Genomic DNA, 19,039 nt, shown 5'->3' on the forward strand with positions numbered 1-19,039 from the left:
TCAAAAGATTGTTGCCACTTACAACTCAGGGTATATTTGCCATTATGAAAATAACCATTCATTTTAGCACTGAAGCACAAAGTAAAACCCATGCACTACCTGAAAAAAAAATTACCTTAAAAATTAGACTTAATGTAAGTCCTTAGACCAGAGCAAAATGGAAAATTGAGTGCCCCTGAGCATGGTGAAGTTCTAGCAAAAGAAAATGATGCTGAACACTGCCATAGTCAATGAGATTAAGAAGAATGCGTGTCTTTTTATCATTCCACTTCAGTGCTCTCACTCAGCACCGGAGCTTAAGATTTCTTGCAGGACTTGGACTTTACAGTTTTCTGTTGAGGTACCATTGTGGTCTCTGCTTTTAATTCATTTTGTTCTTTTTAAAATTTTTTTTCTTTTTAATTTTCTTTTAAATTCTTTCTTTTTTCTTTTTCTAATTTTTATTTTATATTGGAGTGTAGTTAATTAACAGTGTTGTGTTAGTTTCAGGTGTAGAGCAAAGTGATTCAGTTACACATATACATGTAGCTGTTCTTTTTCAAATTCTTTTCCCATTTATGTTGTCACAGAATATTGAGCAGAGTTCCATGTGCTATACAGTAGGCCCTTGCTGGTTATCTCTTTTAAATATAGTAGTGTGTATATGTCAATCCCAAACTCCCAGTTTATTTTGTTCTTTAATCATAGGATAGGTGACTCATTAGGCTTCAGTGAATTTCAATCTTTCCCTCCCATTAATAGTCTGATTTTATTGTTGCTTTGTTATTGTGTTTCTAGTTCATATTGCTGTGTTTTTGGACATTTCTCTTTTTGTAATTTTTCCCCCCTCTCCAAGCCTTTTAATCTGCAGGAAGCAATTCTGTTGACATTATTATGATGTCAGCTCCATTTCCCATTCTCTTTTTCTGATGATTTTCTTAATTTATAATTCCTTGTGTGAATCTACATTTATCCCTCATTCTTCATTAGTTTGTTCTATTTTTGTTCCCGCAGTTTTATGCTCCCCGATCCTAAGGAGTTATTTACATCATTTTGGTTTATTCATGTGCTTTGCTGCTTGTGATCATAAATCCCAGAGAGTCTTCTGCTTCTTTCAAATCACTAGCCACTTTCGTGCCTTTTGAAATCTTTGAGCTTAAAATGTAAATGCTGGAATATAGCAAACTACACAGATATTATTCATTACAGAGGCTGTATTCTTCTCTGAAACTGTACACGTAACCGCCAGCAATGTTACTGAGGGTGACTTTCATCCATCCGAAGGGACAGCGAGACTTCATCTCTAAAATGAATTCCCTAGACACACATGGAAATAATTCTCTAGAAGGATATTGGAAACAATACTTAGACATTTTATGGGTAAAATATTAACATTTTCTTATTTTTTTTTTCCTCCAGAGATTTGTAAAACACATAGCAAAATTGAGCTTTTTTTCTTCCTTGTTGAAAAATCAGCACACATATTGGATAAAAAGAACATTCTTACACAGCGTAGCTAAAATCTCATAAATGTGTTCTCCTTATAATATCCGAGAAATTCTTTTTTCAGCCACTAATTCTTGTTGTCCCTTAACATCTTTATAATGGAATTTAAATTAAAATAGATGATGCATATGAAATACAGATTATTTTTCCTTAAAAGGAATCTTTTAGCTATATGTGGTATGAAAACCATAATTTTTTTAAAGATTTATTTATTCATTCAATAAAAATGTGAAGGCTTCTATTGTGTACTAGTCTGTTCACTAAATACAAAAGAATAAGGTTGCATCCTCTATATGCAGTGCCCCTCTTGCAGATTTCAACAGTGTTGGAGACACACACTAAACAACTAAGCTGAGACTATGAATGAATGAAGCAAGAAGCTGACAGGTAGGGCATGGGGTCCAGTCTGAGAGGTAGAAGATCAGGGATAAATCCCTAAGGAAACAATGTTTAAGCTGAGGGTCAAAGCATGAGTCTTAATGAATTGGGTGAAGGATGGTGAAGTATTCCAGCAAGGCATTCAGTATCTGTGCTGGCTCTGAGGTGGGAGTGGGTTTCCCAAGGCACTGAGGAGACTGGCCTGGCTGGACCCTAGCAAACCATCAGTATGAGGTAAGATTGAATTTTTTCTATGCACGATTTTTTAACATCAAAATATACAAGAAGGCAGATAAAATCTCAATAAAGAACATTGATCTATCAACCCAATGGCAATCAGCACTAAAAAAGAAAGAAACCCAGTTCTCAATTTTCCTTCTGGATTTGATATTCCTCCCTCCAATTCTAGCAGAGTTGCTTTATGTACTTTGAAGTTTTTATTAGATACATCAACATTTAGGATTGTCATGTATTCTTGAATTGATCACTTTATCATTAGAAAATAACCGTCTTAGTAACATTCCTTATCCTGAAATCTACTTTGATATTAGTGTAGCCACTCCAGCTTTCTTTTGAGTAGTGTTAGCATGGTATATTTTTCTATCCCTTTAATTTTAATCTACTTGGTTTGTTTGTATTTAAAATGGGTTTCTCCTGGATTACATATTATTAAATCTTGATTTTTCATCAATCTGACATTTTCTGCCTTTGGAGTGTTTAGGCCATTTATATTTAATGTGAACACCAATTTGGTTAGGTTTAAATCTACCATCTTGATAATGCTTACTATTTATTTCATCCACTCTGTTTTTTTTTTCTTATCTCCTTTTGTATTAATGGAATTTTTTTAATGATCAATTTTATCTACATAAATAGTTTAATATTTGAGTTTTGCTTTGTTCTTTAAGTGTTTGCTTTAGGGTTTACAATATAAATCTTTAAACTAACATGGCCTACTTTCAAATAATATTACAACATGATGTATAGTAGAAGAAACTTAAGACAGTAGATTGTCATTCTCCTCCTCCACCTGCCTTCATGCTAATATTGTCATTCATTTTATCTCTCTCTATATGTTATACTCCAAAATACATTATTATCAATTTTGCTTTAAACAGTAAATTGTCTTTTGATTATTTTTTTAAAATGAAGAAATGTGTTTTGTGTATTTACCCATGTATTTACCATTTTTGTCAGTCTTCATTATTTTTGAGAAGTCAAAAATGTCTATCTGGTAACATTTTCCTTTTGCCTGAAGGACTTCCATTAACATTCCTTGTATTGCTGATCCATTGTCAATGAATTCTCTTAGTATTTGGATGTCTGAAAAGTCATTTTTGTTTTGCCTTCATTTATAATATTTTTTTTTTTTTTGGGTGGGCATAGAATTTTAGATTGGAAGTTCTTTTTCTTTTTAAATAATACTTTAAATTTTCTTTCTCTTCACTGTCTTTTGGCTTGCATTGTTTCTGATAAGTCTGGCATCATTCTTACCTTTGTTTCTCTGCATGCTATGTGTATTTTTTTTAAATGGCTGCATTTAATATTTTTCTCTTTTTTACTAGCTTTCAGCAATTGAATTATGATGTGTCATGGTGTGATTTTCTTTGTGTTTCTTCTGTTTGGTGTTCATTGAATTTATGGGGTATTAGGGGTTCTGGCATTCCTTAAATTTTGAAAATGTTAGATATTAATTCTTTTAAAAAATTTCTGTCTGACCTCCTCCCTTGTGGAATTCCAATTATACATATATTAGGCCACACGATATTGTCTCACATCTCACTGATTTTATGTTTACTGTCTTTAAGCCTTTTTTCTTTGTCTTTCAATTTGTGTAGTTTCTATTGTTCTGCCTTCTGGTTTATTGATATTTTCTTCTGCAAGGTATAATCTGCTGTTAATTCCATTTGCCTGTGTTTCATTTCATATAGTGTATTTTTCATCTCAAGAAGTTTCATTTTTGGCTATTTTTATAGTCTCCATTTCTCTCATCAATAGTCCCTTGCTTTTCCTTACCATCTTGATGATATTGGGAGAATATTTATAATAGCTATTTTAATGTCCATGCCTGCTAATTCTATCACCTGTCATTTCTATGTCTGCTTCTATTGAATACATTTACTTCTGATAATAGGTCATATTTTCCTGCTTGTCTCCAATTTTTTTATTGGATGTCAGATATTGTAAACTTTACATTATTGATTATTGGATTTTGTTTCTTTTCATTAACTGGCATTGAAATTTGTTGGTTGTGCAGTTACGTTACTTGAAATCAATTTAATCCCTTCTGGAATCCATACTGGGATCCCTTTTAAACTTTGTTATGATTAATTTGGCCCCCGTGGTAGTGGTCATACACCTCTGAGTACTCTATCTGATACCCCATATATTAGTTCTTTCCTCTCTGGATGGAACATGAACTAGTCCCTCCCCTATGTGAGCTTCAGGGATTTTCCAGTTGCTCCTTTCTGGTGTTTCTTTGCAGCATCAGTAGTTTCCTCACACACCTGTAAATATCTGTCCACAGCTAAAGACTTATCAAAGGGAAACTTCTTCAGATTGTTGGAGTTCCCTCTCCACGCAACTTCCGTCTCTTTGCTTTGTAAATCCAGTGTGTTTGGCCTCCCCAAGCTTCAACTCAGAAATTCCACCAAGTTCTATTTAGGTTTCTCCTTTTGGGATGATTTGTGAATTTTCTCCAGGCATTAAGCTGGATACTAGTGGGCCCCATCTCATTTGTTTCCTTCTATTACAGCTTACTGTTTTGTATTGCCTGAATGTTTACATAGAAGAGGGTAAATCCACTTCCTGTTTTGTTTCATTTTGTTTTATCATGGACAGAGACAGAATTTCATAGTTTTAAGTTCTATGTCACTATGAAGTTTTATCCAATTCTTATTTGGACAGTTGCATTGTTGCTTTAGTGCTGGGGAATAGATAGAACGACTGAAATATATTAGAGTTAAATGCACAATTGCTGTAACATATGAGCATATTTTTATAACCTAACTTGGAATTATTTCATAGACGTTTGGAATGCTTTCCAAGTCATTATGAGACCATCCATTTATCTGCTTTCAGATTGTCTGATCAAGATGACACTAAATTTCAAAGCATTTATTCAAATGTGAAAACATTTTGGAGTCTCAGAATCAGCTAAGTGTTATGCTTTCTAGATAATATTTACCTGAGGCTTAGGTATATTCCTTTTCATTTGGGAAGAGCTTTATAGAAGCAGTTCATTTTACTAAGCATATACACTCACAGATTCCTATGAAATCAATAAAATTATTTTGATCCTAAATGGTATTTTCATTCAAAATAAGTATACTCAATTTGCAAACCTAATGGTCCGTTTTAGTTTTCATGTTTTCTGATCTCTCTGAAGCAACTGACACAGTTGAAAACTGCTGGTTGACATTTCAAAATGCTGTCCTTTTGTTTCTAAGGCATCATTTTCTCTAAGATTTTGGCTACTTATAACGTCTTCTTTATCTTCATGATGTTTCTCTCTTTTCCCATTTCTTTAAAACATTTAATGTTTTAAGTCAAGTATGGAATACATACAGAGAAGTGTGCATTTCACAGAGTACAGCTAAATGAAATTTTCATCAGCTGAACACATCAGTGTACCCAGCACCCAGGTCAAGAAAATGAACACAGACAGCAGCCTGGATGCCCCCTCATGCCATTTCTGTTCTGTGTCCACCCCATGAATAACTATTATCCTGACTCTTAACATCATAGATTAGTTTTTCCTATTTTATGCTTGATATAAACGGAATAATAATGTATGCACTCTTGTTGTGTCTGTTTACTTTCCTTCAACTTTATGGTTGTCGTTTCATAATATTTTTGTTTGTAATTGTAGATTGTTCATTCTTATTTTTATATAATGATTTGATGTGCAAATATATAACAATATATTTATCCATTGTTTACTACTGATGGATATTGTGAGTGGTTTCCAGTTTGGGACTCACAAATAGTAATGCTGTGAATATTCCAGTGTGTAATATTTATGAGCATACGCATGCATTTCTGTTGGATAAATATGTATGAATCGAATTGTTGAGTCATAGGGTAGGCATAGGTTTAGCTGTAGTAGTTACTGAGGAACAGTTTTCCATAATGACCTTATCAATTTACATTCCCGCTTGCAGTGTATGTGTTTCATGTTGCTTCACATCCTTGGGACACTCAATATAGTCTGTCTTTTCCATTTTAGTCATTGTTGTGTAGTGGTAACTCCTTGTGCTTTTAATTTGCATTTCCCTGATGACTAGTGACATTGAGGTTTTTTTTTTTTCATGTGCTTGTTGGACATTTATATATTGGCCTTTGTGAAGTGACCATCTAAGCCTTTTGCCCATTTTTAATTAGATTATGTTTTTCTTATTGACCTGTAGGAGTTCATTATGTATTTTGGGTGCAAGTCCATGGTCAAATATCCTTTGCTCACCTTTTATGTATTAACTATCCCTGAGGATCCATCTCCATTTTTTTTGTCTCTTCTTGTTCTTTACAGGCTCCTTGATATATCTCACCCAATGATGGGCTTCAGCTTCCCTGACTGTGGAATCTCTGTCTGAGATCTTGTACTCCGATTCCCAGCTGGCTAGTGGGTGGCCCCAAGGCAGTGCCCCCTTTAACTTCAGTAAAACTGGCACTGTCATTTCCTTCACCCAGCTGGCTCTGCCTTGTATGTTCTCTATCTGCGTTCATAGTGTAACTATGCAACCAGGCATGCAAGCTATTAAATTTGGATCATATTGACTTGTTCCTTTTCTTCCCTCACTCTCGTTACTTCCATGCCCTGCCCACACTTTCTGGCGGGACCATATCAGACACACCTGTAGAGTTAGGCTCTCTCCTCCCTTCACAGCACCAAAGCCCCGGAGGGCCTGGGCCACCCACAGCAGCCCGGCCAGACTTCCTGCCTCCAGTTTTCATCCCAACCCCACCCAGCGTTCACTTTCCAAAACGACAGTCTGGAAAATTGCTTGTTCTGTGTTAAAACTTTCATTGGCTCCCAACTTTTTAAGCAGTTTTATTGAGATATAATTTACATACAATAACATTCATCTGTTTGTACAGTTCAGTGTTTTTTTTTTGGTAAATTCAAAGATATGCACAACCTTCATCACAGCTAATTTTAGACCACTGGAATAACCTCAAAAAGACACGCTGCATCCTTTAGCTGTCACCCTTCTCCCCAGCCCCTCACCTCCACCCCTAAGTAAACCACTCATCTACTTTCTGTCTCTGTAGAGTTCCCTGTTCTGGACATTTCATGTGCATGTAATCACACAGTACGTGCTCTTTTGTGACTCACTCTTTTCACTGAGCATAATGTTATCAAGAGTTGTCCGTGTCTGTAACACATATTAGTATTTCATTTATCTCTATTGCTGAGTAAAATTCCATTGCATGGATATAGCAGCTTTTGTTTATCCATTCTTCAGTTGATGGGCACTTGAGTTGTTTCCACATTTGTCTAGTGTAAATAACATGCTTTGAACATTTGTGTACAAGTTTTTGCATGAACATGTGCATTCACTTCGCTTGTGTGTATGCCTAGGAGTGGGGCTCCCTGTTGTCCTACCGTCTTCAGAATTAAGCACATGCTTCTTAGCTTGAGATCTGACACCCCTTATGATCTAGACTTTATAATAAGCTTCTGAAATAGAAGCTCCCAGGACCACCCTCCAAGCCTTGGTCCTTAGCGTGTCCCAAGGCCTTAGCAAGCGCCAGATACTTACTAGGTGCTGAATATGTATGTACAGAATAAATGAATATAAAGAACCTCAAGCTTCCTCTCCCAAATCTGTGTCACTGTTGGTTCTGCCCTCAAGTTCCTGGTATCCAGTGTCCTCTCACTTCTCTCCTGCCTATGACAACTCAGTGTCCTACTGTGTTAATGCCTCTGCCTAGAATCTGCTTTCCCTCTCCTTTGGGAATCTACCCTTATCTTCCCCAGGTTGGGTTAGTTTCTCTATCATTTATGCGTCTGTAGCACTTTGTTGATAACTCTGTCACAGCACTCAGCAAAATATATAATTATCGCTGATCTCGTTACATGACCATGGTACCCTCTAGACCAAAAATTCCTTAAAAGCAGCAGCATGACTTCTGCAAATGTGTGTAACTGTGACCTTGCACAAGGCCTGGTACATAACAGGTGCTCAATAAATACTGTCACATGAATAACTGATTGTATCATTGCTTCCTGCAAAGTTTCTCCCATGTTTCTTCCTTTCACTTTGCCGTATGTGGATTTTAAAGAAAGCAATATTGACTTATTTTTCTTTTTAGTGTAACATTTTCCTTTATGTTTGTCACGGGAGTCTTGGTTATACCATCTGTTATAACGATAAAAAAATATGGAGAAGTCTGCAAACGAAGAAACAATTCTCCAAAGCCCCTTCCTTTTGTGCCCTTAGCGTTCATACGCCAGGATTTTATATCTTGAATCTCACAACAAGATTCTGCCAAGCATTTTGTTTAGCTTTCAGTTAATAAACTGAAAGTTATTTTCAAGGAACTTTCACACACACACACACACACACACACACACACACTCTCACAATTCACATTAAGATTGCCCATGCCCTTACTGGAGGGAGCAAATGTTACTGTATTTAAAGTGCATTCAGCACTCCATAAAAAGAAGTACTATTATTTAAGCAGATGGATGGTCCCTTAGATGGAAGAAATAAAAGCTGTTGGAATATAGTTTGGGTTTTCTTTTGCCTGTGACCATATGATGTGTGTCTTAGAAAGTGAGTTTATGTTATGTTATTAAACCCAGTGGTGTGAAATAGAAAGACTAATGTGAAATATCTAAAAAATGTAAGGAGAAATGACAGTAATCCCCCATAGGTCGCTTATCTCTTTAACTACTAGGATTAAACATTTGTTTTGCATTTTTCTCACAGTCATTTAAATAATTTCATAGGCTGGCTCTTAGAATGTGGTTGACAATAGAAAACTATATATTTAATTAAGAAATATTTCTTACATAAATTCACATTTTCAAAGACTGCTGTTCTTAACAAGGCCACTTTTAGGACACAGAATAAATTCAAATACGACTAAATTTTACTTAGTTTGAATCGCCTACAATTCAGTTGACAGAAGAGTAATGTGGGGAGGGAAAAAAAGAATTGAGGTGGAATTAATTAGCCTCAGGAGTGACAGTTACCTCATTCCTAGCAGTATGTTTGGGGTGATGTCAGTTTCCTAAAAAGCTCAAAACCACAGTGCTACTATCAGCATTTTTATTTGAGCTGAAAGCTACAATGTTTAACTATTAACTATGCTTCTGGTCTGAACCAATTTCTCAGTTAGCAATACTTTCCATATTCTGATTTACGGAGCATTGCTAAAGACTTTAGTTATGGTTGGGGAAGAAAACCATCAAGCAGTTACTACTTGATGAATACCCCTGCCTGTCTTCTCTTTGAGTAAATCTGTCACTTTTACAAAGTGTATTTTTCTCTGCCATTTTTTGACTAATGGAGTTCATTCTGCTGCCAGCTCAGAGATAGGCAGCGTGGGCCGTGGGCAAACTCGTGGTCACCGCTAGTGACAGAGACCAAGAGAAAGCAGGTGGATCTCCAAGTAAGCTATCTGGAGTAGGGCAAATCTCATGAACACAGCTTCCCCACGATTTGGCTTCGTACAATAAAGGCAGCCATGCAATGAAATAAAATCTTCATCAGGGAGACTGAATCCTGGCTCTGCAACCTCCTACCCTGAATCCTTGCTCCGGTGACAGCCCCTCTGAGTCTCCACCTCATCCTCTGTGGAGCAGAGCCTGGGCTCACCTGGCAGGACTGCTGTGCATGGGAGTAAATGAAATAACACTTCGAGTCTCATGACATTGCCTGACATGGCTTGGGCACTCAGTAATCGTTACTCTCATCTCTGCCCAGTGAGATTAATTCCAAATGTCTAGGGCTTCTTTACTCTCTTGTGACTATGTGACCTGGTATGTATTTGTTCTTAGAAAGCCATATATAAACACCAGTGTCTAAGAGGTAGGTCTTCACGGCATTTATACATCTTTTGTTTAATATTTGGATTCCAGAAACTGAGTTTCTTTGCTTCATGTAAAGGACACTCTACAACTGTAAATGAATGCAATGTAAGCAGTCAATAAATGCATGACAACGTTTGCAGACACTTTATTTGTGGTAAATAAACTAGAAACAAGTAGCCCAGATCAGGGAACTAGTTTAGAAAATCACATTATATAAAATGTGCAGATGCCTATAACTTATCGTCTGCCCTCTGTATCCGTAGTTCCTCTGCATCTGAAGATCCAGCCAACTGCAGATGCTGTAATACGGTAGTTATTTCCTATTGACAACAATCTATGTATAAGTGGACCCACGCAGTTCAAACCAGTGTTGTTCAAGGTCAGCTGTACTTATGAAGTCTGTGAAACATGGCATTATGTGTATGAAACAATGTTATGAGTATGAAACAGAGTCTGTAAAAACTGCATGTTTCATGTGCGCACATTATGACATAGTATAATTATATAGGCATGTAGGCGGATGGGCCAGAAGAGAAAAATCGAGACAGAATCTGCCATCGGCTGGTGGAATTGAATGATACTTTGTTAAAGTTCTCTTTATCATTGCAACATATTTTCAATAAAAAAATGCATTGTTGATTGGATTTGATTTTCAGAAAACCAACTGTCCTTTTTAAAATGCTTTACCTATGATCTTCAATTTTAATTTTTAAAATTTGTGACTTATTTCATTCAAAGTTAGCTCTCAATGTACCTTTCAACCAGAGCAATTTGATCCTAGCAACCGGATCTAGTTATTCAGTCGTGTCGCTTCTTCTTCTTAAGCCGCCAAGGGATGTTCTGCTCTGTGCCCCAGGTAATAGTGTGAGCAAATGGCAGCATTGTTCTCATGGGCCTTACGTTCTAGAAAGGGAGACAGACAATAAATGAATACAGAACCCAATATAAATTCCAGTAGCGGTCAGTACCATGGAGACAGAACAGGGCACGGGACATAGAGAGCTGAAGAGTAATCTATTTAAAGTTTAAGACCCAGGATAATTTAACTCGCGTACAAACTATGAAGATGGTGCCTCTCTGTCCACAGTAGGTTGAGCAATTTCGAATGATTTGGCTTTAGTTGAGCCTCGTGTCTGTTTCTCAAAATAACCTCTTGATGCCAGTTGATGGAAGGACAAGTTCAGAAGGTGCACTTTACTGACATGTTCTTGTGTTGTCTTCTTGTAGTTTTCAGTGAGGACCTTCACTCCAGCCTCTACTTTGTCAATGCATCTCTGCAAGAGGTAGTGTTTGCGAGCACCACGGGGACCCTGGTGCCCTGCCCTGCTGCAGGCATCCCTCCTGTGTCTCTCAGATGGTACCTAGCAACGGGCGAGGAGATCTACGATGTCCCCGGGATCCGCCACGTCCACCCCAACGGCACTCTCCAAATTTTCCCCTTCCCTCCTTCAAGCTTTAGTACCTTAATCCATGATAATACTTACTATTGCACAGCTGAAAATCCTTCAGGGAAAATTCGCAGTCAGGATGTCCACATCAAGGCTGGTGAGTACGGCTCCTCAACCCTGATTCACGCTATGCCTGCTGGGGGTCCAGGTGGGCCATGACAAATGTTAAAATACCATCAGCTGAGAACCAATGAAAATCTTGTCCTTAGTTCACTCTTCTAATGGCTGCTTTGAGATGTCAGAGTGCCTTGCATTTTTGGAACGAAAACTCGAAATTAGTGGTTCTCTTCCTCCGGGAAACAAACATGCAGATGCCTGCACATATCACCTCTAGCTTTCTGCTGACTGAGGTATTTCTCTTTTTATTCAACATTTTTGCTGTTTGAACAAGACATGTCAAAAAAGCATTCAATGCATTTGTAAACCTTTGCAACTCTATTTCCAGTTTGGATTCCAGAAACTGAGTTTCTTTGCTTCATGTAAAGGACACTCTACAGCTGTAAATGAGTGCAATGGAAGCAGTCAGTAAATGCATGACAACGTTTGCAGACACTTTATTTGTGGTAATTAAACTAGAAACAAGTAGTAGGACAACAGGTCAGGGAACTAGTTTAGAAAATCACATTATATAAATAGTGCAGATGCCTATAACTTATCGTCTGCCCTCTGTATCCGTAAATCACTATCCAGTAAATCACTAAACACTGTGGAAATGGGGAAAATCCTTCTGTGGCACTAACATTAAGTTTGCAATACAATTCTTGGGTCGGTTTTAATGTTGTCACTCAGCAAATGTTCCTTGAGCTCCTATTTTGATTCAGGCACTGTGCAGGGAGTAGATGGGTAAAAAGGCCTGGTATATGGCCTCATGGACATAGTCCTTATGAGGGAGTCAGGCAGTGGACAAATAAAGTTGGGTCAAAGTTTATAATGGCAAGTTGGCCTCTGTCCCAGGCACTATGACATTTGCTGAGTATATTGTAAAAAATTGGGGAGAGAGAAACAACCATCAGCTGAGAATCAATGAAAACCCTATCATCCGTTCAGTGTGATACTGATGGCTGCTTTGAGATGTCAGAGCATCTTTTGACTGGATTTTGGAGTGCCTTACGTTGCTGGAACTAAAACTTGAAATTAGTGATATCAAGTTAGTAAGGTCTAAACTATATCCCAGACTTAACTGTCTTTTGACCAATTGATACAGTGACTGAAACTTTGTGTCTCCAGCTCACTGTGTTTGTTTCCTGTCTCCCTCCTCACTCCTCCCCACCCCACTCTGTCCCAGAGGCAGGCAGCACGGGGAGTGAGGAGGACAAAGGGAGAACAGAGGACAAGGAATTTAACTGGAATAAACCATAGCATCAATGTTTATCGTCAGTAAAATAGCATCCGTCTAATATTCTTCTATTCCTTGTGGAAAAGAAAAGGCTCTTTTAACATTTTTGACTGTGTCACATGTTGCTGGAATGTTGTCAGTAAATAAACCCTGAATTGGTTATGTGCCTTTTAACATCATACTGTATTTTAACTGCCATTGCTACAAGCCAAACCAGGAATACAGCCTGAGGTTCACAGACGTCAAAAGTTGTACATACAGGACATATTGTGTCATTCTGTAGATTTAATAAAGCCCCCCAAAAACATACACACAGTTAGACACCAGTTAGAAAACAGTGTTTTTATTATTTTTTTAAGCCTAGGCTTTCAAATCCTATGGTAAACTGACATAATGGTGTGACTAGGAAAAGAGAATGTGACTTTGATTATTGACGTAGACACCAGGTAGCTGGGGGAACTTTGTAATAATTTCTGCAGCAAGTGTGGAGGTGCCGTTTGAAGACATCACAACACGAGCAAAATATGAAATGTTTCTGAATTCCTGCATGTGATCTCTTTGATGTAAGCAATCAAACATCAGACTGTGACTCATTATGCTAGCTAGTCATCTCCCAGCTATATTTTGATCTCCATGACATGCTCATGAATTTCAAGACATGCACAAAAACGCATTTAAGAAAGGAAGAAAAAGGTTGGCTTTAATCAAGAGATATGAAAAGTTGATACCCCGAATAGTTAAAATGAAGCAAATGAAGTTTGTATAGGAACTTCTAAACCTGACAAACAGGGAGACATCGCGAATGCCTTTTACCTGGCAGGCTAACAAGTTTAATGGTGTGTCGTAAAAACATCTTTATAAACTACAAAGTACCACTTATAGTAAAACCTGGAACTTCAAACAGCTGTACTTGTCTGTATTAATCTGCTATTTCTGTCTTGGGTTTCCTGTCAGATAAAAGAATTAAATGCTTACTTCTGTTTTAACTGCTATTTTCTAAATTTGTCATAGAATTGATTGTCTTTGCATGACCACGTAGGTTTTAAAGGGATGGAAGTTCCATCACCTTGTCTGGCATCTGTGCTACCCCCCCTTCCACTGAGTTATGTGATTTCTGTCTGTGTGCTGGTATTCTTGACATCTAAGGCCCATCGTACACATGATTGCTGTGTCAGTTTGAACTTACAAGATGGATAGTCATGTTGCCCCAGTGAAATTACCTTTCTCATTTAATTTTACTTCTTAATATGAACACATTATAGTTGTAGTAGTCTTTTAGATTATTTATTGGATGCTGGAAAATCTGGTTTCATCATTTTTATGTAGACGCTAGTACAAAACTGGCTGGCTGTTCAGAAGGGCAGGTGAGGGATGTGTATGTTACCCAATGATGGCTGTGGTGCAGGTTTGAGTAGAATGAGCACTGACCCAGGGGTATCCTCCTGTGTATCGGGTCATCTGAAATGTCTGTGTGCCTCTAGATGGGCATTGGAATTTTCCTGGAATAATCCATTAGGTAAATGGCTTCATCATCTCTCCTTTGTAAGTACAGGGAATTCTTATTCTTAACAGTTTTCAGTGACTTTGACTTAGGTCTGACTGTCAACAAAACAGGGAAGGTTCATCCATCATGTCTCCTTAATCAGCAATCCTAGTTCTCCTTCACATAAAATACTTTCTTGCCCTTTTTGTTCTAAGGAGTGAAATGCACACGGATCCCTTGAAGCAGTACTGCCCTGCCCATGCTGTATTTCTGCTTAGCAAACGGTAATCAGCTGTATGACCTTGGTCAAGTCAAAACATTTCTAGTGATTGTTTCCTCCGTAGTGAACTGTGCTTAATAACATTTGACTGGGGCTTCTGCTTATGGCCAAGATTGAGTAGCAGAGACAAAATTTACCCTTTTATCTGAAACAACAACAGCACACAGACAAAAATCAAATCATCAATCTAATCAGTCTAATTAAAAGAAAATATCAGAAGAAAGCTGGAGTAACTATGTCAATATTAAACAAAGTATATTTCAGAGCAAAGAATATTACAAGGGCTAAAGAAGGTCATTATGTAAAAAAAGTTCAATTAATTAAGAGGGTATGACTATTATAAATTTTATGCACCTATAAGAGAACTTTAAAATACATGAAGTAAAAGCTGATAGAACTGCAAGAAGAAACAGACAAATCAAAATGTATAGAGATTTCAATACCCCTCTCTTAATAACTGCCAGAAATAGACAGAAAATGAGCAAGAATAAAGAATACTTGAATGGCATTGTTAATCAACTTGACCCAATTGACAGTCAAATACAGAACATTCCATCTAGTGATAGCATAATACATATTCTCTTCAAGAAAACACAGATATTTACTAAAATAAATCATATTATGAATGAAACAAGTGTCGGACGAATTTAAAAAAAATAAGTCATATAAAGTATGTTCTTTGACTACAATAGAATTAAATTAGAATCACTAATGATAAGATCTCTGGGAAATCCCCAAATATTTGGATACCAAATAACACACTTCTAAATAATCTGTGTCAAAGAAAAAACAGAAGGTAAATGAGAAAGTATTTTGAGCTGAATAAAAATGAAAGTACAACATCTAATAATTTTGGGAATGCCACTAAAGCAATGCTTAGGGGGAGAAATTTATAGTTATAAAAACTTACATTGGGAATGAAAAATGGTCTCAAATAGAGATCTCAAGTGGTCTTAACGCCAGAAAAAAGAGCAAATTAAAACCAATACAAGCAAAAAGGAAATAATAAAGATTAGAGTGGAAATCTATGAAGCCAAAAGCTGTTTCTTTGAAAAACATCAATAAAATTGGTAAGCTGGCCAGACTGAAGAGTAAAATAAGAGAGAAGACAGATTATCAATGTCAAGAATGAGAGAGGTTACATTACTATTCTACAGATGTAATCAATATATGTGTATAATCATCAATATTCTATAGTAGTCAAAATTATACAGATATTTAAATTATAATAGAATATTAAGAACATGGGGATGTCAATAAATCAAATAACTTAGATAAAATGAGAAAGTCTTTGAAAGAAATAAAATGCCAAAGCTCATTCAAGAAGAAATAGCTGAATAGCTCCATATCTATTAAAGAATTTGAATTTGTAATAGAAAAATTTCCTACAATGAAATTCCAGGCTCAAATGGATACACTCTTTATTCTACCAAATATTTGAGGAAGAAATAATAAAAATTCTACACAAATTCTCCCAGAAAGTTGAAGAGGAAAGACTACTTCCCAAGTTATTTTAGGAGATCAGCATTACCATGATACTAAAACAGAAAAAAGGCAAATATTTCTCATGAATATACGTGTAAAAATTCTAAACAAAATTTTAGCAAATTGAATCCAACAACATATAAAAAGGATAATACAACAACATATAAAAAGGGCTTATCTCCAGAATGCAAGCTAGGTTTCACATTTGAAAATTAATCAAGGCAGTTCGCCATATTAACATATCAAAAACCATGTGATCATTTCAATAGGTGCAGAAAATCATTGACAAAATACAACATCCTATTATAATAAAAACTCTCAGAAAACTAGGAGTAGAAGAGAAATTTGATTAAAAAAAATAAAAAAATCTTAACTACAGCTAACATCATACTTAGTGGTGAATGATTAAGTGCTTCCCCCAAATTTGAAGACTGCAAAAATGTGTGTTTTCACCACTTCTATTCAACATTGTACTGGAGGTTGCAGCCAATGCAACATGGCAAGAAAAATAAGTAAAAGACATCCTGATGGTAAAAAATTCATCTGTTTTTATTTGTAGATTCCAATCATCGATTTAAAAAAAATCTGATGGCCTCTACAAAAAAAAACCTACTGGAACTAATAAATGAGTTTATCAAAATGGTGGTATACAAGATCAACACACACACACACACAAATTTAAATACTGTTTATAATAGCATCAAAAAACAAGAAATACTTAGGGATAAGTCTGACCCAAAATGTGGAAGACACTTCCACTGAAAATTACAAAAGATTTCTGAGAGAAATAAAGAAGAAAAATAGTATTTTATGAGTTGGAGGATATGGTATGTTAAGATGTCAGTTCTCCCCCAAATGATCTATAGATTCAATACAATCCCAGTGAAAACCCAGCAGCCTTTTTTTAACAAATAGGAATTAATTAGTTGATTCTAAAATTTATATTGAAATACAAAGGACCAAGAATAGCCAAAAGAACTCTGAAAAATAAAAATAATAATTTAAGAGGGTTAATGCTATTTGACTTTAAGACTTATTGTAAAGATAAGTATTATAAACATAAGTAATAGAATCCAGAAATTGATCCATACATACATGGACACCTGAAATTTGATAAAGGTGCAAAGGGAATTGAGTGAAAAAAGAAAGTTATTTTGACAAGTGATGCTGGAAAAAGTTTATATCCATGTGCAAAAAAACAAGAAAGCTTCAGTCCACACTTTGCACTGTATACAAAAATTAACTCAAAATGGATCATAGATCTAAATATAAATCAATAAACTTTTAAAGAAAAAAATGGGAGAAAATTTTTGCAACCTTGAGTTATTTAAAGATTTCTTAGATATGACACCAAAAGTTAAATCCATAAAAAACAAGTTGTTATATTGAATTTTATCAAGATTAAAAACTTCTGCTCATTTAAAGATACTGTTAGGAGAATAGAAAGGCAAGCCACTGCGTGGGAGAAAATACTTCCAAGTCATATATCTGTTAAAGGGCTTTTATCCAGAAATGTAATGAAATCTGAATACTCAATCATAAGAAAGCAAACACCCTTATTTTAAAAAATGGGTTAGCAATTTGGAGAGGTAGAGCAACAAAAAAGATATGCAATGACTAGTGAGCACATGAAAGATGCTTAGCATCATTAATCTTGAAGGAAATGAAAATTAAAACCACAGTGATATAGATTCCTCTGCATATTTAAAATTAAAAACAATGACCGACCAAGTGTTAGTGAGAATATGTAGCACCTGGGACTCTCATAAACTTCCGGTGGGAATGTAAATGGTACAGCCTCTTTGGACAGTTAGTTTCTTGAAAAGACAAACACCTACCATATATTCCATCCATTCTATACTTAGGTACTTACCCAAAGCATATGTCCACACAAAGAGTTTTACATGAATGTTCATAGCAGCTTTATTTGTAATGGCCAAAAGTGGGTGAAAGAAGTCCATCATCAGATAAATGGATAAATTGCTACTTATCCACACAAGGGGATGAAAAGGAATGGATTATTGATAAGACAGTAGCAGGGAGGCATCTCAAAATAGTTATACTGAATAGAAGAAGCCAGGTAAGTATATATGTCTTATATGATCCCATTTATATAAAGTCTAAAACATGCAGACTAATCTATAATGATGGAAAGCACATCCATGGTTGCCTGTAAAGAGGATGGGAAGGAGGGATTCCATAGGAGAATAAGTACACTTTTGGATGATGGATCTATTTTTATCTTGGTTATGGTGGTGACTTCATGGGTATGTACATGTGTTAAAACATCGGTAAATATGTGCAGTTTATTGAATGTCAATTATATCTTATAAAGTTGGTTTAAGAAAAAGCCAGTGATAGCACATGTCTGACCTATTAGAGTTGTCTTGATGTTCATATAATAACAGTAGCTAATAATAGCTGCACATATGGTGGGCATCTATATACCTCTCTGCCCAGGCCACACTAACCCCCTTAATTGTCTCTTGCATCCACATCATGCAAAATGGTCTTGAATCCCTGGTCACAGGTGATTGAACTGATGGAGGGCAGTTAACCAAGCTAGTCTGTCAGTTCCTGTGTCCTCTGAAATTGAAACTGAAATCTTGAGAGAGAGATTTTGGGAACTGTGGGCCAGACACCTTCCATCTTCCATGTGGCCCAGGAAAGCAGAGGAAGCCTGTCTGTGGGGAAAGAGAAGGATGAGGCCAGAATCAAAGGGACACAGGCTGTGATACCTTTCCCAAGGCCCTCTTGCAGGTTCCAGAGCTTGTAGTGTCTTCAGCTCAAGGTAGCTCAGGTAGGCTTCTCCGGCCAGCAGTCAGAGAGACTCAATAAACAGGTTATGTGCTAGACATTGTGCCAAGTCCTCTAGAGACATCCTCTATGTTAACTGCACAACCGTGGGAAGTAGATGTTATTTCCATCCTCAGATGAAGGAAATAGAGGCCTTTGTAAGCCTGTTGCTGGCTGTTCACAGCAGCTGTGGTCGAGAGGCTGGGTTAGCTAAATAACACTGGGCCAGTGTCTCAGTCTCTGGAATATTTTGTGCTCACTTCCACTTTGCTCTTCTCCCTGTTTCCTCTCTGCCTCCTCAGTC

General features: G+C 36.5%; 1 protein-coding gene across 1 annotated transcript in view; it reads left to right on the forward strand.

Moving 5' to 3' along the window:
• DSCAM (DS cell adhesion molecule) overlaps positions 1 to 19,039 on the forward strand; it is a 741,375-nt gene that overhangs the window by 112,349 nt on the left and 609,987 nt on the right. Inside the window, exon 4 of the mRNA XM_061192687.1 lies at positions 11,135 to 11,452. Within this exon, the coding sequence (XP_061048670.1) occupies positions 11,135 to 11,452 (318 nt within the window). The remainder of the gene's footprint in view (positions 1 to 11,134; positions 11,453 to 19,039) is intronic.

This window comes from Eubalaena glacialis, chromosome 6 (assembly GCF_028564815.1).
Source record: "Eubalaena glacialis isolate mEubGla1 chromosome 6, mEubGla1.1.hap2.+ XY, whole genome shotgun sequence".
Classification (NCBI taxonomy): Eukaryota; Metazoa; Chordata; class Mammalia; order Artiodactyla; family Balaenidae; genus Eubalaena; species Eubalaena glacialis.